Source organism: Nerophis lumbriciformis, linkage group LG05 (assembly GCF_033978685.3).
Source record: "Nerophis lumbriciformis linkage group LG05, RoL_Nlum_v2.1, whole genome shotgun sequence".
In the NCBI taxonomy this organism is placed as follows: Eukaryota; Metazoa; Chordata; class Actinopteri; order Syngnathiformes; family Syngnathidae; genus Nerophis; species Nerophis lumbriciformis.
In genome coordinates, this window is record NC_084552.2 from 51059183 (window position 1) to 51085207 (window position 26025).

General features: G+C 39.2%; 1 protein-coding gene across 6 annotated transcripts in view; it reads left to right on the forward strand.

The window, feature by feature from the left end:
- Window positions 1-26025, forward strand: part of anks1b (ankyrin repeat and sterile alpha motif domain containing 1B) — a 261822-nt gene that overhangs the window by 31468 nt on the left and 204329 nt on the right. For all 6 annotated transcript variants that reach the window (XM_061959543.1, XM_061959540.1, XM_061959542.1 and 3 more), the window contains exon 3: window positions 16561-16641. In XM_061959543.1, coding sequence (XP_061815527.1) covers window positions 16561-16641 — 81 coding nt within the window. The remainder of the gene's footprint in view (window positions 1-16560; window positions 16642-26025) is intronic.

Genomic DNA, 26025 nt, shown 5'->3' on the forward strand with positions numbered 1-26025 from the left:
CTGGTGCTTTACAGAGAGTAAATGGGACAATGAAAAAGGAGGATTACCTCCAAATTCTTCAGGACAACCTAAAATCATCAGCCCGGAGGTTGGGTCAATGACCCCAAACACACGTCAAAAGTGGTAAAGGAATGGCTAAATCAGGCAAGAATTAAGGTTTTAGAATGGCCTTCCCAAAGCCCTGACTTAAACGTGTGGACAATGCTAAAGAAACAAGTCCATGTCAGAAAACCAACAAATTTAGCTGAACTGCACCAATTTTGTCAAGAGGAGTGGTCAAAAACTCAACCAGAAGCTTGCCAGAAGCTTGTGGATGGCTACCAAAAGCGCCTTATTGCCGTGAAACTTGCCAAGGGACATGTAACCAAATATTAACATTGCTGTATGTATACTTTTGACCCAGCAGATTTGGTCACATATTCAGTAGACCCATAAGAAATCCATAATAGAACCAAACTTCATGAATATTTTTGTGACATGACATTATGTTCTTTACAAGTGTATGTAAACTTTTGACCACGACTGTATATATACAGTACATATTACATATGTATATATATATATATATATATATATATATATATATATACCGTATTTTTCGGATTATAAGTCGCTCCGGAGTATAAGTCGCACCGGCCGAAAATGCATAATAAAGAAGGAAAAAAACATATATAAGTAGCATTTTTTGGGGAAATTTTTCGCCAGTCCCTTACCTTTCTTTCTGCTGCTCAATTGCCGTTTTCTACTGCATATTTCACTACTTCCAGCTTGTAACCTGCAGTATATGATTTCCTTTTCGGTGCCATTTTTGTTCAGCCCTTCTCAGTTTTTATAAGTTCCCGCCAATGTTGAAATGATCAATTTTCGTAGGTACGGAAGTAGTAGCAGGTAGAATCTTTTTTTTCCACAATGCACTTCTGCTGTGACCCGCCCCCGCCAAATTTTTATTGGTTGACGTGTGCGTGTGACGATTGCTGATATACGCCTTGTCTCTTACGTGAATGAGATAAATAATATTATTTGATATTTTACGGTAATGTGTTATTAATTTCACACATAAATCGCTCCAGAGTATAAATCGCACCCCCGGCCAAACTATGAAAAAAAACTGCGATTTATAATCCCAAAAATACGGTATATATATATATATTATACAGTATGTACATATATATATATATATATATATATATATATATATATATATATATATATGTCTTAAAAAGGTTATCCAAAAAATAGTGCTCGATACCGTAGTAGAGCGCAATATATGTATGTGTGGGGAAAAAAATAAAAAATCACAAGACTATTTCATCTCTACAGGCCTGTTTCATGAGGGGGGGTTCCCTCACTCATCAGGAGATTTTAATGGGAGCATTCGCATACCATGGTTTATATAGGGCACAGAGTGGGTGGGTACAGGCTGGCGTAGGGGCGTGGTGATTGGCTCATGTGTTACCTAGGAGGTGTTTCCGTCTGTGGCGGCATGCTGTTACAATTTTGCTGCGCTTGTTGAGGGATGACAGGTCTGGACGGTAAATAATAAACAGTTTCTCTTTCAAGCATAGGTTGCATCTTTTATTACCACTATTGTAAGGTGTGCTGGATGCAAGAATTTGCCATGTTATTGAATATTCAACATTATTGTCTTTGAGGTCCCAAATGTGTTTGCTGAGTTCTGTGGTTTTCCGCAGGTTTTGGTTCCTGAAAGAAGCCTTGTGATTGTTCCATCTGGTTTTGAATTCTCCCTCGGTTAATCCTACATATGTGTCGGATGTGTTAATGTCCTTGCGTATTACCTTAGATTGGTAGACAACTGATGTTTGTAAGCACCCCCCGTTGAGAGGGCAATCAGGTTTCTTTCGACAGTTACAGCCTTTGTTGGTTTTGGAGTCGCTCTGTCCGGGGGCCGACGGCTCATTTGCAATTGTTTTGTTGTGGTTTGAGATGATTTGTCGTATATTGTTCATACAGCTGTAGCTCAATTTAATGTTGTTCTTGTTGAATACTTTTCTTAGGGTGTTGTCTTTGGGAAAGTGTTTGTCAATCAGATTGAGGAATTTGTGTCCAATGTTCGTTGAGACGTTTTTGCTGTATGGGGGGTTGTACCAGATGATGTCGTTTCGTTTTCTGTTCTTTTTTGGATGGTTTCCTGGCGTGGGTTCATAGGTGAGGGTGAAATTGTATCCGCTTTCATCAAGGGCTTTTTGGTACGGGGGGGTTGCTTGGTCAAATTCAGCTTTGCTAGATGACAGCATCGATAGCCTTTTATTGATTCCGGTAGGTATTCTTTTCGTGGTGGTGGGTGGGTGGTTGCTGTCATGGTGCACGTATTGGAGTGTTGTGTTGGGTTTCGTGAATGGTTGGTAGCTGTTATTTCTCAGGTTGAAAGTGACGTCAAGGAAGTTGACGGTTTGCTTGTTGGCTTCAATCGTGATCCGTAGGCCGTTCTCTTTGAAAATTTGGCATATGCGCTTCTTGGTATTCTCGCTGCTATATATATATATATATATATATATATATATATATATATATATATATATATATATATATATATATATATATATATATATGTATATATATATATATATATATATATATATATATATGTATATATATATATATATATATTGCATGGCAGCTCCCGCCATCAGTGTGTGAATGTGTGTGTGAATGGGTGAATGTGGTAATACTGTCAAAGCGCTTTGAGTACCTTGAAGGTAGAAAAGCGCTATACAAGTATAACCCATTTATATATATATATATATATATATATGGGCTGCAACTAACGATTAATTTGATAATCGATTAATCTGTCGATTATTACTTCGATTAATCAATTAATAATCGGATAATAGAGACAAACTACATTTCTATCCTTTCCAGTATTTTATTGGAAAAAAAAAACGCATACTGGCACCATACTTATTTTGATTATTGTTTTTCAGCTGTTTGTACATGTTGCAGTTTATAAATAAAGGTTTATATATATATTTAAAAAAAAAATAGCCTCTGCGCATGCGCATAGGGGCTTCATGGTGGCAGAGGGGTTAGTGCATCTGCCTCACAATACGAAGGTCCTGAGTAGTCTTGGGTTCAATCCCGGGCTCGGGATCTTTCTGTGTGGAGTTTGCATGTCCTCCCCGTGACTGCGTGGGTTCCCTCCGGGTACTCCGGCTTCCTCCCACCTCCAAAGACATGCACCTGGGGATAAGTTGATTGGCAACACTAAATTGGCCCTAGTGTGTGAATGTGAGTGTGAATGTTGTCTGTCTATCTGTGTTGGCCCTGCGATGAGGTGGCGACTTGTCCAGGGTGTACCCCGCCTTCCGCCCGATTGTAGCTGAGATAGGCTCCAGCGCCCCCCGCGACCCCAAAGGGAATTAGCGGTAGAAAATGGATGGATGGATGGCATGCGCATAGCATAGATCCAACGAATCGATGACTAAATTAATCGCCAACTATTTTTATAATCGATTTTAATCGATTTAATCGATTAGTTGTTTTAGCCCTAATATATACAGTATATATATATATATATATATATATATATATATATATATATATATATATATATATATATATATATATATATATATATATATATATATATATATATATATAAGAATCCATAATTTTTACCATTTTCCTAAAATTGTGACATGACAAATTCACAAGATGTCGTTGAAATGTTGTCAAGTACCTGCTCCCGACAGTTCATTAATTTTAAAATAAAATAAAACGCAGAGGTTTCAAATTTAAAAACACCTCCCTTAAGAGGAAGAACAAGAATACAGCATTTTTAAACGTATATTTGACAGGACAATTCTGATTGACAGTAAATGCATCACTGTGTGTACGAGAAGGAATGATGACAAGCTGACCATCAACCTCATGAGAGAAGCAATGATGAACACACTAGAATAGATGAGGCAAATGCACACATATATGTTGGCAAAGATACCACAAGTAGCACACAAACGTGTCTGATTATCCCGACGAGCATGTGATCAATGGTCAAAGTCCATCAATATCTCCCGGAGGGGATTTGTTGTTGGGATTTCATTGATCACTCTATATGCTCGCTTTATGCTACTTCTGTGTGGCCTATTGTCCTCCACCTTATAGATTACTCCCCACTAGGAATGCAACACTTAGTGTACCTGCATGGGTCTCTCGCTTTTATATTTAGTCATTCATTTTGCCCAGTGTGTGTGTGTGTATGTGTGCCTGCGTGCGTGCGTGCATCTATGTGTGTGTATCGAAACACCTTACCTGCGACATATTGTCATAGCCCTGTGTGCCATGCCTTCCCCTCACATTGTTGTAACTGGAGGAGAAGAAAAAAAATATGGTCAGCACTAGAGATGTTCGATAATGGCCTTTTTGCCGATATCCGATATTCCGATATTGTCCAACTCTTAATTACCGATTCCGATATCAACCGATACCGATATATACAGTCGTGGAATTAACACGTTATTATGATTAATTTTGTTGTGATGCCCCGCTGGATGCATTAAACAATGTAACAAGGTTTTCCAAAATAAATCAACTCAAGTTATGGAAAAAAATGCCAGCATGGCACTGCCATATTTATTATTGAAGTCATAAAGTGTATTATTTTTTTTTAACATGCCTCAAAACAGCAGCTTGTAATTTGGGACATGCTCTCCCTGAGAGAGCATGAGGAGGTTGAGGTGGGCGGGGTTGGGGGGGGCGTGGTTTAGGGGTAGGGGTTGCAGTCCCGGAAGAGTTAGTGCTGCAAGGGGTTCTGGGTATTTGTTCTGTTGTGTTTATGTTGTGTTACGGTGCGGATGTTCTCCCGAAATGTGTTTGTCATTCTTGTTTGGTGTGTGTTCACAGTGTGGCGCATATTTGTAACAGTGTTAAAGTTGTTTATACGGCCAACCTCAGTGTGACCTGTATGGCTATTGATCAAGTATGGATTGCATTCACTAATGTGTGTGTGAAAAGCCGTATATATTATGTGACTGGGCCGGCACGCAAAGGCAGTGCCTTTAAGGTTTATTGGAGCTCTGTACTTCTCACTACGTCTGTGTACACAGCGGCGTTTTAAAAAGTCATACATTTTACTTATTGAAACCGATACTGATAATTTTGAAACCGACACCGATAATTTCCGATATTACATTTTAAAGCAATTATCGGCCGATAATATCGGCAGTCCGATATTATCGGACATCGCTAGTCAGCACTTACAGAGAAGTTGAAAGACAACAGACTTCATTGAAATCTGTCAGATGTTCCTTGTGAAAGACATCGTCTCACCACTGCAGCTCACGTACCTGTGCAAATTCAGCCCACAGTGCGGACTCGCAGGTAATACTATGTGGCTGAAGTATTGGTCCAGATTGGGATATTAAAATTTAGGGTGTTGTGATCTGATATTGAGATCAGATATCTTTTTGATATCATCAAAAAAAACAAGAATCGGATAGTATCGACTTGCATCTAAAATCTCTGATACACGCAGTCTTGAAGCACATTTACTTTTGCACAGCTGGACAGCCAGTTAACGTCCAAATGTCGTCCAATTAGCACACAAGGTTGGTCTTTTCTTCTATTTTAGTCGTCATCAGAGGTGGGTAGAGTAGCCAGAAATTGTACTCAAGTAAGAGTACTGTTACTTTAGAGATTTATTACTCAAGTAAAAGTAAGGAGTAGTCACCCAAATATTTACTTGAGTAAAAGTAAAAAGTATGTTGTGAAAAAACTACTCAAGTACTGAGTAACTGATGAGTAACATACACACTCATATCATATATATATATATATATATATATATATATATATATATATATATATATATACATACATACATATACATTGATATATACATACATATACATTGATATATACAGTATATAATTGATATGTATTTATTTTGCTGTTTTTGTTTACATGTTAAAGGTGTTTTAATGAATATACATGCATGTTTAACATATAGATTCCTTTCTTTAATGAAGACTAGACTATAAGTTGGTGTATTACCTGATTCCGATGACTTGCGTTGATTGTAATCAGACAGTCGTGATGATAACGTCCACGTTTTCAAATGGAGGAGAAGAAAAGTTCCTCCTTTCTGTCTAATACCACATGAAAGTGGTGAGTTTTTGGCATCTTAGTTGTCCAGCTTCCATATTTGTTTTTATACACTTTACAAGAAATATATTGGCGTCAAACTCCGTAGCTTGCTAGCTTGTTTGCGCTGGCTTTCGGAGACTCTTATTTTGAAAGCGCAGGCGCGATGGAGCGGCACTTTTATTGTGAAGACAGGAACGTCCTCATGTGCGGTCAGTTTTTAGGCTTTTGACGGGATGTATGGTTGGAATGAAAAAGTATCTTTTTTCCTTCACACTTTTGATTGATTGATTGGAACTTTTATTAGTAGATTGCACAGTACAGTACACATTCCGTACAATTGACCACTAAATGGTAACACCCCCATAAGTTTTTCAACTTGTTTAAGTCAGGTCATGTGACCACCTGGCTCTGTTTGATTGGTCCAACGTCACCAGTGACTGCATCTGATTGGTGGAACGAAGTGAAACGTCACCAGTAAGGCAGGCACTTTGAAGGTCTGTCTGACAAACCAAAACAAACAAAGCGTGCATTAACAGATCGATAAAAATTAGTAGCGAGTAGCGAGCTGAATGTAGATAAAAGTAGCGGAGTAAAAGTAGCGTTCCTTCTCTATAAATATACTTAAGTAAAAGTAAAAGTATGTTGCATTAAAACTACTCTTAGAAGTACAATTTATCCCAAAAGTTACTCAAGTAGATGTAACGGAGTAAATGTAGCGCGTTACTACCCACCTCTGGTCGTCATTTACTAAAATAGCTAGCAGCTACACAGAAATTAAGCACACAATAGCGCACAAGCTCGACATAGAACTGTGGCCCAAAATCTGAGGTACCTACCACAGCATCAGTCACTACATTTCCATGCACTGATTTCTCAAATAAGTATTTTTTTAAATATTTTCACACCTACGTATGAAGTCCAAGTGTCCATGCACTCTTTCTTGGTCATATGCCAAGCGCCTCCCATACACTGTTACTTTTTGCAGACATTTTTTTCATACCCAATTCCATACCCATCTAGTCCCAACATCAAAGGTCACTGGTGTGTTTGGAAATTCTTGTTCGCCCCAAAGGTGAGATTCTCCCAGTGATGGGCAAGCTACATGAAGACGTAACAAACTAAGCTACTGCCGGTAGTTACTCTGGATTAAATGGAGCCAAGCTCCAGGAGAATCTATCCCCAGAGAAGTGTAGCAAGCTGCACGGCAAAAGTAGCTCGCTACATCAACACATATTAAATGAATACTCATTAGCTCCACGGGCCCCAGTTTGAAAATATATACGCCAGGGACCCCCATTAGGGAAGTATTTACAGGTATTATGGCTTTAGCAGTGATTAGAATTGCCCATTTGAATGTGAGTGTGAATGTTGTCTGCGATGAGGTGGCGACTTGTCCAGGGTGTACCCCGCCTTCCGGGGATGGATGGATAGTTTAACATGCCTTGGGCTACAAAACTAATTTAATGGCATTTTTATCTATGGACCAACATGTATGATGCCAATGTTAATGGAATTGAGAGTGTACAAATGGAACTATTAACTATCTGTCATTTAGCTGGGGACACCCTCGAAGAGTTGATAATGCTTATGTGCAGTAAAACTTTTCACTCACCTTAATGTGTCTTTTTAAATTTGTGTTAGACGTCCTAAATGTTGAGAGCAGTTTGGATGTTGGCTTACAAAGCAAATATTTAAAAACGAAGGTTTTGGGTGTTGTTTTCTCTAATCATATGGCCAAGGAGATGCATTATTGTGGGTTTCCTGGATGTCTTCTTTATGACTAAAGGAAACATTTGGCACAAAGAATCCATCTGGCATTTTCAAGTATGTTTTCTTTTTGAGTCGTCAGTTTGAAGCTTAACCACGTTAAACCCAGATTCCGATCCAACAAAGGTCTTAACTCATTCTCTTTCTATGCCACATCAATGTGGAATGCACTCCCAACAGGTGTAAAAGAAAGGGCATCTCTATCCTCCTTCAAAACCGCACTAAAAGAACACTTCCAGGCAACTTCAACCCTAAACTAACACCCTCCCTTCCTCATCATACCTCTTCGGATTGTAAATAATCAAATGTAAACAATCAAATGTAGTCACTTTTTCTTATAATTTCTGATCTCTCTCTCTGTGTCCAATACTTGTTGTACATATGTACCAAGTCAGACCTACACTGTTCCAATGTCAATTTCTCTGATGATGCAATTGTTGATGACTGAAGTGTCGAGTCCAACCCCCCCCCCCCCCCCCCATAGCCCACACCCCGGATTGTAATTAATGTAAATAATTCAATTTATATACTCTGACGATTATCTTGTGTGATGACTGTATTATGAAAATAGTATATATCTATATCATGAATCAATTTAAGTGGACCCCGACTTAAACAAGTTGAAAAACTTATTGGGGTGTTACCATTTAGTGGTCAATTGTACGGAATATGTACTTCACTGTGCAACCTACTAATAAAAGTTTCAATCAATCAATCAAAGCTTCTTTCTGTCTCTGACTCCCTCGTCGTCATGTGACATGTTCGTGTGTCTGTTATGACTTTGCTTCCTGGTTTCCATGACCCGCCCTATCTTGCCTCTGATTGGCCAGTTCGTAATGTTTGGCCCTAACCTTAGCCAATCAAGACTCATCGTTTGTAATCCAACCAATCATCATGGTTTTTCTCATACGTACACCACCCACTTGTCATGGATTATTCTCCATATTGTTTGTCCCTCCTGGATTTGCAGTCCATTTTTCAAAATGGATAGCTTGTAGCTTTGATGTTAGCTACCTCGTTACGTGGGTCTAAAAATAGCTAAGCTACAGCAGTGTTTTTCAACCTTTTTTTGACGCAAGGCAAATTTTTTTCCATTAAAAAATCTGGAGGCACACCACCAGCAGAAAATGTTAAAAAATGAAACTCCACCAGGTCGTCGTGACTTATTTTGAGTTTGTTGGTGTTTTCCTGTGTGTAGTTCTTGTCTTGCGCTGTTATTTTGGTGGCCCTTCCTGTTTTGTTGGTGTTTTCCTGTAGCAGTTTCATGTCTTCCTTTGAGCGCTATTCCGCGCACCTGCTTTATGTTAGCAAGCAAGTTGATTGTCATGGCATGTACGGACGCCGTAAGTTTTTGCTGTTGTCCAGCATTCTGTTTCTGCTTACTTTGTAGCCAGTTAAGTTTTACTATCGTTTTGCATAGCCATTGCCTTTTCCTTTCCCTTTTGTTCATTTTTGGTTTAAGCATTACATACCTTTTTACTTGCACGCTGCCTCCCACTGTGGTCTGTATATTGGGATCACAAGGAACCGTCCTCGTCTCACCCGACACATTCCGACTTTTACAAAGCAATGAACTACCTGCTGCCACCTACTGACATGGAGTATTACGTGGTTACCCTGCCGAGTTTTACACAGCACAGATACTATGCATCGGCACATTATTTGCAGATTACAATTATTGATTTTCAAAAAATATTTTTTGGACCAATTAGGTGAAGTTGCATGATTTCCCACGGCACACCAGACAATATCTCACGGCACACAAGTGTGCCGCGGCACAGTGTTTGAAAAACACGGAGCTACAGGAATCGCGACTGGCTCAAAAAGTAACCACGCTTCTGGGAAATTTAGCTAAGCTAGGTAGCGCCCAACACTGGATTTTTCCACATCAAGCTGATTCCAGCTGCACTGACAAAAAAAGTATCTTGTCCTTTCCCTGTTTCATTGACATCTTAACCAGAAGAGTGTCCCAAAATTTGTGTCCATTTGTTGTATAATGTCACTGACGTAAACAAGCTCAGTCGTCGCCCTCCGACCCGATTAGTTTAGCCTGGTATCCGATTAGCATTAGCCTGAAAAATACATTTCACGCACCGCACACACAGGATAAAGCAAAATATTCATGCCCCAAAGCATGATGGGAATTGAAAGTCTTCAACATCAAAAGGCAGCGCCAGAGTTTATAAATGTGTGTGTGTGTGTGTGTGTGTGTGTGTGTGTGTGTGTGTGTGTGTGTGTGTGTGTGCACATGTGCTTTGCCACCTTGCAGGTCTAAATGAATGCTATGTTAATCCACGCTGGGAGCTCACAACAAGAAATGAAGCAAGTCCACTTTCTGTCCCTGCTTCTCGTTGCGTGTTTTTGCTGTGGCATCTTCCTCATCCTCATCTTTTTAAGCGAGTTTTTGATGTAGACGCTTTTTTATTACCGCCACTCACCAAAAAAAAGTGGAAGTTTGCAGGAACTACACAGCTTTCTGCACTTCCCCTTCCCTTTTTCAAAATAAGAGTTTTTATTTATTTATTTATTTTTTTAAGAAAAACGGCGTGACAACACGTGCATACAAACATCCAAGCACATTTTTACAGAAGCCGTGCAAAGATGGGTTCAATTGGTGGCCAGCTTGGCCTTTGTGTCCTTTGACCCCCATTGTACGAGACCTCCAGCAAGGGTTGACCCCGGAATGAACGCGCGTGTGGCAGGTGGACGTGAATAAGAACAGAACCGGACGTGCTGTCATGGCACAGAGGTGGACACACACATTCATATTATTGGTTCCGCCAGTGCCGGCCCAAGCCTCCATGGGGCCCTAAGCAAAATTTGATTTTGGGGCCCTCTATTTCTGCCAATAATATATAAATAATATATAAACTCATTGCGGCTCTGGCAGTGTTGTTTACATTATCCTATTGTCAGCCTGGCATGTCTTTACAAATGACATGTCATTTATAAAGATATGGGGGTGGCCCAGTTAAGAACATAAATAATACCAATGAATGAACGAATGATGTCCAGAGTGCCACATATGGTTCCTAATCTTAAAATGTAGAAAACATTCAGCTACAAGAGTGGCCTGGGGTTGAACAGTCCAAGTGATAAAGCTTTGTATTTACAGTAAAAGTGTCATCTTGTCTCATCAGTCTTGTACATATTAGTCTTTAATTACTAGTTTATATTTTTAGTTAATTGTTCATATTTAATGTTTACTTTGTACAAAGAGAGCGCAGTCTACTGAAGTTAAATTCCATGTGTGTTAAACATAACTGGACAATAAAGCTGATTCTGATTCACTTTATTATTTTTGGTAACAAAAACCTGAAACAGCAATGTGCAAAAATGTTGACCTAAAATTGTGTTTTTGTACAATAATATATCTTTGATCATTTAGAAATCATCAGTCAGACTCGTACATGCAAAAAATAAAAAATAAAATTTTTTAGTTAATTGCTTTTGGGGGCCCCCTGGTGGCCGCGGGGCCCTAAGCAAGCGCTTAGTACGCTTATGCCTTGGGCCGGCTCTGGGTTCCGCCCATAATGATACAAATTTATGGGGTGCGCTTTTTTTCACGGTGTCTAATTCAATGGCGGCCGTGTATTTGCTTACAATTGCCAAAATTGTAAGCTTTTCTTGTAAAATTGCGACTGTTATTGAGTAATATTGCACAAATGGTCAGTTTTTCTTGTAAAATTTTGACTTGCGTTGAGTAAAATTTTGACTTTTGTTTTCATACTAGAGGTAGGCATTTTTCGGAAGTCTCAAGAAGTTAACAAATACAAGAAAGTGTGTGTGTGCGTGTGTGTGTGTGTGTGTGTGAGGGTGGGGCAATTCTTATAAGCATGTGTATCAATGGATCAGTGAGTTGCAAAGGGAAGAAAAAAGCAGCCCTATTGGGGGAAATGCACTCCTTAGTCACTTCATTTGGTACACCTGCGTGATCCAGTACAGGGCAGCTTGAATTTTTGCTTTAGGTCCTGAAAAAGGCTACCTAGAATATTCCTAAATGCAGCTAAATTACTTGTTTAAATTTTTTTTTAAATGACCTTGATGAGCTTTTTACAATAGGAGTTTTATTTGTATTATTTTGGAAAAACGGTGTTGACGACTTGTGCATACAAACATCCAAGCACACTTTTGCAGAAGTCGTGCAAAGATGGGTTCAATTGGAGGCCAGCTTGGCCTTTGTGCCCTTTGACCCCCAATGTACGAGACCTCCTGCAAGGGTTGACCCCGGAACAAACGCGAGTGTGCCTGGTGGTCGTGAATAAGAACAGAATTGGACGTGCTCTCACGGCACAGAGGTGGACACACTGGTTCATGTTATCAGTTCCACCCGTAAAGGTAATATTTGTATATATATGTACCGTATTTTTCGGAGTATAAGTCGCACTGGAGTATAAGTCGCACCTGCTGAAAATACATAATAAAGAAGGAAAAAAACATATATAAGTCGCACTGGACTGGAGTATAAGTCGCATTTTTTGGGGAAATTTATTTGATAAAACCCAACACCAAGAATAGACATTTGAAAGGCAATTTAAAATAAAGAATAGTGAACAACAGGCTGAATAAGTGTACGTTATATGACGCATAAATAACCAACTGAGAACGTGCCTGGTATGTTAACGTAACATATTATGGTAAGAGTCATTCAAATAATTATAACATATAGAACATGCTATACGTTTACCAAAAAATCTGTCACTCCTAATCGCTAAATCCCATGAAATCTTATACGTCTAGTCTCTTACGTGAATGAGCTAAATAATATTATTTGATATTTTACGGTAATGTGTTAATAATTTCACACATAAGTCGCTCCTGAGTATAAGTCGCACCCCCGGCCAAACTATGAAAAAAACTGCGACTTATAGTCCGAAAAATACGGTGTGTGTATATATATATATATATATATATATATATATATATATATATATATATATATATATATATATATATATATATATATATATGTCTTAATAAGGTTATCCAAAAAATAGTGCTCGATACCGTAGTAGAGCGCAATATATGTATGTGTGGGAAAAAAATCACAAGACTATTTCATCTCTACAGGCCTGTTTCATGAGGGGGGGTACCCTCAATCGTCAGGAGATTTTAATGGGAGCATTCGCATACCATGGTTTATATAGGGCACAGAGTGGGTGGGTACAGGCTGGCCTAGGGGCGTGGTGATTGGCTCATGTGTTACCTAGGAGGTGTTTCCGTCTATGGCGGCATGTTGTTACAATTTCGCTGCGCTTGTTGAGGGATGACAGGTCTGGACGGTAAATAATAAACAGTTTCTCTTTCAAGCATAGGTTGCATCTTTTATTACCACTATTGTAAGGTGTGCTGGATGCAAGAATTTGCCATGTTATTGAATATTGAATATTGAATGTTGAATATTCAATAACATGGCAAATTCTTGCATCCAGCACACCTTACAATAGTGGTAATAAAAGATGCAACCTATGCTTGAAAGAGAAACTGTTTATTATTTACCGTCCAGACCTGTCATCCCTCAACAAGCGCAGCGAAATTGTAACAACATGCCGCCATAGACGGAAACACCTCCTAGGTAACACATGAGCCAATCACCACGCCCCTAGGCCAGCCTGTACCCACCCACTCTGTGCCCTATATAAACCATGGTATGCGAATGCTCCCATTAAAATCTCCTGACGATTGAGGGTACCCCCCCTCATGAAACAGGCCTGTAGAGATGAAATAGTCTTGTGATTTTTTTCCCACACATACATATATATATATATATATATATATATATAATGTATATATATATATATATATATATATATATATATATGTGAATATAGATATATGGTCAAACAACACGCATGCCCGTTAATCACACGTCAAAAAAATTTGTACAGTGAAAGGAAATTATAGCGATAATTAGCAATCATTAATTTCTGAGTAGAACTTAAATGTGTCATAATACAATTCAATGCAGCCTCTGAATGAATGGGTGCTTAATGGAGCACTGTCCGACAGTGATATCGTGTATTAAGCACACAATCACATCGTTGCTTTACAATGAACTGACAACTTTTTTTATTTTTTTTTATGAACTGGCAACTTGTCCCAGAGTGTAGCGCGGCCAGATGACAGCTAACGTCGGCTCCTGTGTCCAGCCTGTGCCCCGTCAAAATTAATGTTACACACATTAAATTAACAAGTACGCTAATTTCCTCATTCAGAGACAACGTTTTTATTGTCCTCTGCTGCTCCTACTCCTGGTCTTCCTCTCAACTCTTTTCTGGTGTCCGGAATTGTGCATTTTGGTAGGCATCCTAACTTTGCTGGAGTTCCCTCTCACTTAATTCCGATTAGAAAGAACCATGGCAGGAAGAACGAACCCGGTGTGGACCAAACCATTGTTTTAGGAAGGAGCCTAGGGGTTATTGAAATAATTAAAATCAGAACATGGTTTGATTTGTGGCTTTGTTTTAATTCTGATTCATTCGTAGGAATATATATTAGTTCAGTGTATGGATATCATTTTGTCATAGAGGCTACTGGGGGGGTCATAGAGGCTACTGGGGGCTGTGGGCCCTTAGAATTGTCATCACCTTTCCCATACCACGGCCCTGCATGTGTGTAACGTGAACAGTGAAGTGTTCCATGCTGGGAACACTCTGGGGTAGGTGGTGTTACACATTCCTAATTTGATCCAAACAACATTAGTATTACACTTTGACAGCAAAATGTATTTTGTTTTAACTTTTATGATGTTGTACTTCACAACTCACAGATTTAAATGAAATAATACAAATCTTCAAATCCTTACAAAAATGATCATGTGGCCCCTTTGTGGTTGTGGCCCTATACAATCGCATATAGTGTTTATACAATGAAAACAAGACTGCAGGTACATTGTGCTGCATGGGCTTGCAAAATACGCTGTACTATTGACACAACGACACTGATAATGTTCTTCATTGGTAAGAGTTTTTACAAAAAATATAACGTGCATTAAGTAGAGCTGTCCGATAATGGCTTTTTTGCTGATATTCCGATATTGTCCAACTCTTAATTACCGATTCCCGATATCAACCGATGCCGATATAAACAGTCGTGGAATTAACACAATATTATGCCTAATTTTTTTTGTGATGCCCCGCTGGATGCATTAAACAATGTAACAAGGTTTTCCAAAATAAATCAACTCAAGTTATGGAAAAAAATGCCAACATGGCACTGCCATATTTATTATTGAAGTCACAAAGTGCATTATTATTTTTAACATGCCTCAAAACAGCAGTTTGGAATTTAGGACATGCTCTCCCTGAGAGAGCATGAGGAGGTTGAGGTGGGCGGGGTTGGGGGCGCGGGGTTTAGGTGGGAGGGGGAGGGGGTGTATATTGTAGCGTCCCGGAAGAGTTAGTGCTGCAAGAGGTTCTGGGTATTTGTTCTGTTGTGTTTATGTTGTGTTACGGTGCGGATGTTCTCCCGAAATGTGTTTGTCATTCTTGTTTGGTGTGGGTTCACAGTGTGGCGCATATTTGTAACAGTGTTAAAGTTGTTTATACGGCCACCCTCAGTGTGACCTGTATGGTTGTTGACCAAGTATGAATGGCATTCACTTGTGAGTGTGAAAAGCCGTAGATATTGTGTGACTGGGCAGGCACACAAAGGCAGTGCCTTTAAGGTTTATTGGCGCTCTGTACTTCTCACTACGTCCGTGTACCACCCCGTATAGCGGCATTTAAAAAAATCATACATTTTACTTTTTGAAACCGATACCGATAATTTCTGATATTACATTTTAAAGCATTTATCGGCCGATAATATCGGCAGTCTGATATTATCGGACATCCCTAGTATTAAGTGCACATGCTTTTAAGAAGACAATATAGTAAACCGCACGGAAATAGGTTGAGAAATCAGCAAGTTTTGATTTATTTTCAGCACACAACAGATTGTATTACTTTTAAAGGTGGGTAGTAACACTTAATTTACTCAAGTAACTTTTTGGATAAATTGTATGTGTCAGAGTAGTTTAAATGCAACATACTTTTTAGGTTTACTTGAGTATTTTTGTGAAGACGAAACTTTTACTACTACTTTTTACTTTAACTTTTACTCTTTCCCGTCATTCTTGTGGCGCCCCCTAGAGTATGCCTTCATGAGCATTTGCTATTGTGGCCCATAGCCAGAACCGTTACTGAGTGAAGTAAACAGACCAAACTACCTTTGGTCCTTAGCTTAGTGAAAACTATTGAGTTGGGCATCCCCAAGAGCTGTTGATATGAATATGTTTATCATCGTGAGAGACAATATAATGGATTGTGTTGGTGTTCACTGCACATTATTGCATGAATCAAGTCGAGTGCTTTTCCCCTGATTGGTTCATTAGTTAAGTGTTGCGGAGGAGAGGACCTGCTCGTCACTTTCAACTTGGCCTCCATCACACGTTGGCTTGTTGCCTCCATCTCCTCCTGCAGGTCAGCCATGAAAAAGGTCATGCAACACAATCCATACACTCAATAACGCCATGTTGAGGTCAGCTGACCTACTGTAGTCCGAACAAGGATGCTCCCCTCTGACCTCAGCGTGATGCTAACCGACTTGGATTCGGCTATCAGCGCTACCTTGTGTGTTATATTTATTATTCTTTTACTCCACATTTTGGAAGAGAAGGATCTGAATGATGTTGTTTGTGTCTGGCAGCATGTGGAAGGGCCTCAACGTCAACTGCACTGACAGCTCAGGATACACGCCGCTGCACCACGCCGCTCTCAACGGACACAGGTAGGTTATGCCAATTTCGCTCCACTTGCCGTCTTTGCGTGTGTGTTGTGTTGTGTATCGCTCATGAGTGACATGCAAAAACCTTGGTAGGGAACATTTAGTTCCGCTTAATTGATGGCAAGCAAAAACGTCCTAGACAAAAAAATATATATATAAATCGATCTACTCAGCTTTGATAATCTTACAACATTTTAAAATGCGTGTCTGGCATACAAATAAGTGTTGCATTGAAACCGGATGTTTTGGCGAATTTTGCCTAATGTTCACAATCCTTAGGAGAGACAAAAAGACAAAAGTTTAAAAAAAAATTGTTTTGCATTTTAATTTGTAAAAATCAGCTCGGGTTAGGTGGCTAGCAATGTAGCTAATGGGAACAACCCAGTCTGCCTCTAAATCAATTTAAAAACGCATCCAAAAACCGTCATCAATACTTTTACATTTACGTTACGTAACCTGTATAATAACCAAGCTGTAGCAGCATTGTTATTGTAAGAGCAAACACTGAAGAACTCTTTTTCTCGCCTAGTAACACATCGCCTTGCAATGGCATACAAGCTAGCTTCTGCGTCAGCACCCGAATGGCTTTTGAGTTAGTAATGCACAACACAATACGATAGGACACTGATCTGTATTGACGGAAAAACATTAACAATCATATTAAAGTATCTGTTAAGTATTAATCCACATTTCATGTTTTGTTTGTACACAGCTAGCTCGACAGTGTATGTAGTAGTACATGTGTGTAGTATGCGTGCTGCATTTATCATGATCAATATTTTAGTGACTTACTCGAGGGACAGTGACAGTCTGTTTGGTCATGTTGGCTGGGGACGTTTCCTGTTGATTTTGGATAAGCACTCCATTTATGTTGGCAAAGCTTGGCTCCAAGTTCCACATTTACACCATCAAGTCACGCCGACCTCACTCTCTCGGCTTCCGTCTGCTCCAACGTTTCGCTCTCTCTTCGTGCTCATTTCTATAAGCAGCAGTTCATCCTCCGTATATTCAGCTTTAAAAAGATAAAGTTGTAAATACTAATTTGTCCGAAAATAGTCATTTTTGTTGTCTATTACCAAGTCTGCCATAATTAGTAGACACCCGCGTTTGTTTCCGGAAATAGGAACACGCATTTGTTGCCGGAAGTCGGAAGTGTGTTGCTATGGAAACGGAAACAAATACGCTGAGGAAATAAGTTCCGGTAATGCATAAAATGACATATATACGGTAAATATTGTACATATTACATATTGTTATGAACATGTCTGTTACTACATTATATATAGACCTACAGTGTATATATAATATGATTTTGAAGTTGTTTTAGAGGGCTTTGAAGGCTACAACGGTGACTCCCATTAGCCTCATCTTGCAAACATTTTTTATCATCTTTAAAATCCTAAAAAAATATATATATATGTGTGTTCTTGTCTCTCATAATGATTTTGAACAATAGGCAGAACTCCAAAAAAAGTGCAGTTCCCCTTAAATTGCCACCCAAAGGAGTAGCTCATGTCCAAGTGTGTAATATTGATCACTATTTCACTTGACAACAATGGTCATTTTACATGTTTAAATTCAGTAAAACCTAATAATTTATTTGAGTGTTTGACTATGTGCATTACAACTTTGTAAATTTGTATGCAACCCTATTTTTTTTATACAATTTAAGCACGTTTCCATGCACTTGAACTACAATGGTCACCTTATTCACCATCTGTTTTGAGTTGAGGTCATGTTGCAACCTTCCGTTGTTTATGGGTCTCAATTTTGTAGTTATAGCTGAGTCTTTGTATTTGTACTGTTTATGAAGTCTGATGTTTTTTTTTATGTAAGTGTTGTTTTTTTTCCAAATAGACTTTGTTGTGTATTATCAACCTGCCAGGGACAACAGATGGAAACTAGCCCCTGGCTGCAAACTGGCACATTATGTAAATTATTGTACATTCTCCCATGAAACAGATAAAGATAATAATAATTTAACCAACACACTAACAAAAAAGTTATACATTTTGAACATTCTCTTCTCTTTATAACACAAAAAGCAGAAAATACCTTCATCCATTAATCTGGCACACGCATTTAGAAGACATCTTTGCAGAAAATCTTTCAAAACAGCAGAGTGCACGCCTCATATAGAGCGGGGTTGTCACGCTCAATTTACCTGGGGGCCGCTGGAGGCAGAGTCTGGATTAGACTGGGCCGCAGGAAGTGTTCACTTCACTAAATTTAAGAAATACTTCTATTAGTAGTTATAGTGACCCTGGGCTATGGTAGGCCCTAAGTCGTTATAAATGTAAAACTTAATGTCAAAATTGTGTATTTTGACACAGTTGGGTTCCCCAGGAGATAATAGTCATAATAATAATACATTTGACTTATAAGGCGCCTTTCTGGGCACTCAAGGACACCGTACAAAATCAAAACAATAAAATCAAATTGGATAAAAACAACAACAACAACAACAAAGATCGATACGATTTACAATGAATAAGCAGTCAGGAATAGGTGTGTTTTGAGTCTTGATTTGAAGATGGATATTGAGTAAGTTACGAAGGTCTGGTGGTAATGAGTTCCAAAGATGTGGGGCAGAGCGGCTGAAAGCTTGGGCACCCATGGTGGACAGTTTAAATAAGGGGACAGTGAGATGAATGGATGAAGAAGATCTTAGGGAACGAGAGGGCGTGGCGACATGGAGCAGGTCAGAGAGATATGACGGAGAGAGGTTATGGATAGCTTTGAAAGTGGGGATTATTATTTTAAAGTGGATACGATAATCAGAGACACTTCAGCTTGCTTACAGAAAGTTTGTTTTGCCCAATGTGTGTTTATTGTGCTGTAATAATATATTTACCAATTAGCCGCTGAAGGTGTGTGGGTTGCAACTTTGCTGGTAAACCTAGAACACGGGTCCAAACCTGTGATTTTCATAACTGAGGCATTCCTCAAGGCACCCCTTTTAGCCCTCTCATTTTTGGCAGTTAAATTTGTTTCGTAATGAGATCTAAGGCCCCGTTTACACTGCACACCAATTCTGATTTATTTTACCCTTAAGTGACACAGATCGGATATTTTTTGCCAGTCTCTAAACACTCCAAAAACTCGGATTTTCGCATCAGATTTGGGCAACTTCAGGAGGTTGTCCAATTCCAATTGGAGTCTGAGCTTTTTAAATGAGACTGCAATGTGAACGGAAATGCGACCAGATTGCGACTTTTATGTCATCTTTGGGCGAGTTACGTCATTCAAGTGCATGAAGGAAGTTGCAGCCTGCCAGCGGTGAACAAAGTATTTATTCGGCGGCCGAATTTTTGGTACATCACTAGTCAATAGTGCGCAAATAATAGGCTATATGTAATACAAATAATACATACATACACATATACAGTACAGGCCAAAAGTTTGGACACACCTTCTCATTCAATGAGTTTTCTTTATTTTCATGACTTATTTACATTGTAGATTGGCACTGAAGGCATCACAACTATGAATGAACACATGTGGTGTTATGTACTTAACAAAAAAAGGTGAAATAACTGAAAATATGTTTTATATTCTAGTTTCTTCAAAATAGCCACCCTTTGCTCTGATTACTATTTTGCACACTCTTGGCATTCTCGCGATGAGCTTCAAGTGGTAGTCACCTGAAATGGTTTTCACTTCACAGGTGTGCTTGAAGCTCATCGAGAGAATACCAAGCGTGTGCAAAGCAGCAATCAGAGCAAAGGTTGGCTATTTTGAAGAAACTAGAATATAAAACATGTTTTCAGTTATTTCACCTTTTTTTGTTAAGTACATAACTCCACTTCGTAGTTGTGATGCCTTCAATTACAATATAAAATGTAGATAGTCATGAAAATAAAGAAAACACATTGAATGAGGAGAAGGTGTGTCCACACTTTTATAAAGATCACTTGTTACTTGTAACTGTCAGCTGGAAAAAATCGGATTCTAAAAAATTTGATTTGGTCCACTTTGGCCTGCTGTGTAAACTAAGAGTCTAAGTAACTAAGGTGTTGGTGTAGCTTGTTTAGTTCGGATATAGTCAGTAGTCGTTTGTTTAAATTATTTAGTTATACTTGTGATGTTCCTCAAGTTTCTATTTTAGGTCCTTTCTTTTTTATCATTTGGGCTTTTCAACTGGTGGCCAGAGTTCAGTTGAAAAACTTGCGAGAGACTCCCATTTTAGAAGCAGATTCTTAAAAAGACTAGAGTGTTGTCATAGAGATGATCTACAGATTAAAAAATAGTTGGATACCCCTCCACGAGACTATGGCGTTAAGTAAATGGCAACAAAATACAGGGCAGTGGGCTCATATAGAGCAGTGGTCCCCAACCACCGGGCCGCGGCCCGGTACCGGTCCGTAGATCGATTGGTACCGGGCTGCACAAGAAATTAAAAAAAAAAAAAATATATTATTATTATTATTTTTTATTTATTTAATTAAATCAACATAAAAAACACAAGATACACTTACAATTAGTGCACCAACCAAAAACCATTTACACTCATTCACACTCATTCGCACAAAAGTGTTGTTTCTTTCTGTTATTAATATTTGTGGTTCCTACATTATACAGTATATCAATATAGATCAATACAGTCTGCAGGGATACAGTCCGTAAGCACCAGAGGTGTGGACTCGAGTCACATGACTTGGACTCGAGTCAGACTCGAGTCATGAATTTGATGACTTTAGACTCGACTTGACAAAATGTAAAAAGACTTGCAACTCGACTTAGACTTTAACATCAATGACTTGTGACTTCACTTGGACTTGAGCCTTTTGAATTGACATGACTTGACATGACTTGCTACTTTCCCCAAAACCCAAAGATGAAAAAGTTATTCGGGAGCGCTCCGTATTTTTCATTGTGTACTTGTCTATCAGCGTTGCGTGTGTCAGCTGGTGTGGTCTCAGTACAACAGCCAATCAAATTAGATCTACTTTGTTTTCATCACACAGCATTCATCCAATCAAATTGCAGGACAACAAACGAAGAAGACATGTCCAAACCACACGCCAGTGAACAAAAAAGGATACCTAAAATAATTTTGTTTGGGTATAAAAATTACGAGGTGGTCAACACAAAACGGTTTGCAGTATGCAACACATGCGGTTCGAAAATTACTGATGGAGAGGCAACAACTTCCAACTTTGTCCGGCATTTGAAGTTGCACAAAGAACGGTAAGTTTTGAATGTAAGATAACGTTTATTGGCTAAGTAACGTGACTTTTATTTGCTGTGTAGTTAAATCAGTGAGGCTGTAAGCTCACTGCTAACGTTATAACGTTATTGCAAACATGGGAATCTGTTGCAGTTCACTACCTTATTCATACTTTTTGTTCAGTGATTTTTTTTAAGCAGGGTTACGTTAGTCAATATATCACACGTAACGTTAGACGGCGGTCAGCAGCACCGCGTATTTTAGCCACCTAAAAAAAGACAAAAATAATAAAATAAAGGTCAGTTAAAATGTATACTATATTATGAATATGTGTACCGTTTTAGCTAGCTTTCTGACATACTGTTGGTTGTTTACCTCAGTGGTCCCCAACCACCGGGCCGCGGCCCGGTACTGGTCCGTGGATCGATTGGTATCGGGCCGCACAAGAATTTATTTATTTTTTTTCCTCTTTTTTTAATTAAATCAACATAAAAAACACAAGTAACACTTACAAGTAGTGCACCAACCCAAAACAACTCTCTCTCCCCTTTTGTTCTGGGCAATGAACATGAAGACTCTTCCTTCACTGTTCCGAGTGGCCATGAGAGTCTTGGCAGTGCCTGCCTCCAGTGCTCCAGTGGAGCGAGTTTTCAGCCATGGTGGCATCATACTACGCCCCCATCGTGCACAAATGACTGACAGACTCTTGGCTAATTTGGTCTTTTGCAAATGCAATGCAGCATAGGGCCCTGACATATAAAAAGTACAACTTTTTTGTTATGTTCACGTATATGTCATGTTTTTTCAATGTTAACACTTTTGTACAAATAAGTACATTTGCACTTTATTTTTCAATGTGTTTGTTCTGTAAAGGAATGAGTTAATGTTTAAAATGACTGGTTAATAGTGCTATTATAAAGTGAAATGTCAGCACAATTTTCTTTCCTGCAATTTAAAATGCACTTGTTTTAATAAATAAATACAGCGTTTGAAAAGCATACACAATCTGTGTTAATATATTAGTCTGTGGTTAAAAGGACTTGAAAGGACTCGAAACTCAAAATGCAGGACTTAGGACTTGACTTGACTTTCCAGTCTTGACTTTGGACTTGACTCGGGGCTTGCCTGTCTTGACTCGGGACTTGACTCGGACTTGAGGGCAAAGACTTGAGACTTACTTGTGACTTGCAAAACAATGACTTGGTCCCACCTCTGGTAAGCACACATGATTGTATTTTTTTATGACAAAAAAACCCAATAATAGAATAAATATTACATTTCAAAATGTCTGTCAACGAAGATTTGCATCAGCCTGTGACACATAGTCATTTTGATTGTAGGCTAATATAGGTAATATAGAATATATCTTGTGTTGACTTCATTTTAACACTTATGTAAGGCTTTACATTTTTTGCGGCTCCAGACAGATTTTTTTGGGGGTATTTTTGGTCCAATATGGCTCTTTCAATATTTTGGGTTGCTGACGCCTGGCCTAACTGCAGTGACTCATCCCTAAAAGTGATACAATTAATATGAAAAAAGCTTTAAGCTAACAAGGCGCGCTTACGCAAGTCGTTAGTGTTAATTCAATGGGCTGCAGGTCCCCCCCCGCCTTGAAAAACCCCGCCGAGGAATCCACAGTTGCAGCGTGTGGATTAGCTGGCGAGCCAGTCCGTCGTCCCCGTTACCCGGAGATGAAGGATTAGTGATGTGTTTTGGGGCAATTATGTGGATTTCCTGCCGCAGATCAACAGGCCAGCAGGGGCGGGGGGAGTGGTAAGAAAAGTGACAAAACTGGAAATGTCGAGCAAAACAGCAAAGTTTGTATGTGTTTTTCCAACGTGATTCATTTCTTTTGAGTCCAATGTCGCGCCTATGATTGAAATTAGCATCTCATTAGGCTGCTCCCTGGGACAGGCTCCGTGCCTTCTCTCTGCTTGGGTTCTCCCGCTGACATTTGGAATGCAAATGAGGCGCTTGGGCAGGGGACTTCCTGATAAGAAGTGCTGACTGTCACTTGTTGATGCGGCGACATCGTCTTATCAGGCAGGCCTGTATTGTAAGACGCTGTTTTTCAACCACTGTGCCGTGGGAGATTATGTAATTTCACCTAATTGGGTTAAAAATATTTTTTTGCGCACAAGTAATTAGAATCCGGGAATAATGTGCCGTTGTTGAGTGTCTGTACTGTCTAGAGCAGTGTTTTTCAACCTTTTTTGAGCCAAGGCACACTTTTAGTGTTGAAAAAATGCGGAGGCACACCACCAGCAGAAATCATTAAAAAAACGAGTTGACAGTAAAAAGTCGTTGTCGCAATTGTTGGATATGACTTTAAAGCATAACCAAGCATGCATCACTATAGCTCTTGTCTCAAAGTAGATGTACTGTCACCACCTGTCACATCACACCCTGACTTATTTGGACTTTTTTGCTGTTTTACTGTGTGGAGTGTTTTACCTCTTGTCTTGCGCTCCTATTTTGGTGGCTTTTTCTCTTTTTTTTGGTATTTTCCTGTAGCAGTTTCATGTCTTCCTTTGAGCGATATTTCCCGCATCTACTTTGTTTTAGCAATCAAGAATATTTCTGTTGTTTTTATCCTTCTTTGTGGGGACATTGTTGATTGTCATGTCATGTTTGGATGTACTTTGTGGACACTGTCTTTGCTCCACAGTAAGTCTTTGCTGTCGTCCAGCATTCTGTTTTTGTTTATTTTGTAGCCAGTTCAGTTTTAGTTTTGTTCTGCGTAGCCTTCCTTAAGCTTCAATGCCTTTTTTTAGGGGCACTCACCTTTTGTTTATTTTTGGTTTAAGCATTAGATACCTTTTTACCTGCACGCTGCCTCCCGCTGTTTCCGACATCTACAAAGCAATTAGCGGCTGCCACCTACTGATATGAAAGAGTATTACACGGTTACTCTGCCGAGCTCGAAACAGCACCGACACTCAACAACAACACATCATTTGCAGACTATAATTACTGGTTTGCAAAAAATATTTTTAACCCAAATAGGTGAAATTAGATAATCTCCCACGGCACACCAGACTGTATCTCACGGCACACTGGTGTGCCGCGGCACAGTGGTTGAAAAACACTGGTCTAGAGCTCGGCAGAGTAACCATGTTATACTCTTCAATATCAGTTGGTGGCAGTAGGTAGTTAATTGGTTTGTAGATGTCCAGAACACGTCGCGTCATGATCACAATATACAGACGACAGTGGGAGGCAGCGTGCAGGTACTAAGGTATCTCATACTTAAACCAAAAATAAACAAAAGGCAAGTGCCGCTAAGAAAAGGTATCAAAGCTTAAGCATGGCTATGCAAAACGAAACTAGAACTGAACTGGCTGGAGAGTAAACAAAACACAAAATGCTGGACGACAGCATAGACTTACAGCGTGTGGAGCAGACGGCGTCCAAAAAGTACATCCGTACATGACGTGACAATCAACAATGTCCCCACAAAGAAGGAAAGCGTCCGCACAACTTAAAATAGTCTGGATTGCGAAAACAAAGCAGGTGTGGAGAATAGCGCTCAAGGAAGACATGAATCTGCAACAGGAAAATACCAACAAAACAGCAAAAAACACCAAGATAGGAGCGCAAGACAAGAACTAAAACACTCACTACACACAGGAAAACACAGAAAAACTTAAAATAAGTCACGCCGTGATGTGACAGGTCGTGACAGTACACCTACTATGAGACAAGAGCTATAGTGATGCATGCTTGGTTATGATTTAAATTAATATCCAACAATTGCGAGAACGACTTTTTATTGTCAATATCGGCTACTGAGTTTCGTTTTTTAATGATTTCTGCTGGTGGTGTGCCTCAGGATTTTTTCAATGAAAAAAATGTGCCTTGGCTCAAAAAAGGTGGAAAAACAGTGTTGTAAGCAGTAGTCATGTGTAAAAAAAAAAAAAAACAGCGCTAAATATGCATTATACTCATTTTCACATGTTTTGAATGCCTCTCAGAGGTGCCACAATAAGCATACTGGCAAAACCACTGTTTTTTTTTTTAACTTTGTAGCGCTTTGAGATCTTGTTTGAGGAAAGCGAATTAGACATTTGTCTTATTGTGTAGTGTTTATGCTCAGGGGTGTAACACTCAAATTCTGGGTCCCAATACACAAGACTCGTAAAGGGCCCCCACTCAGCCCAACACTTACACTCTTTTTTTGGTATGTTTACATGCAATAAAAAACTAATTATAGC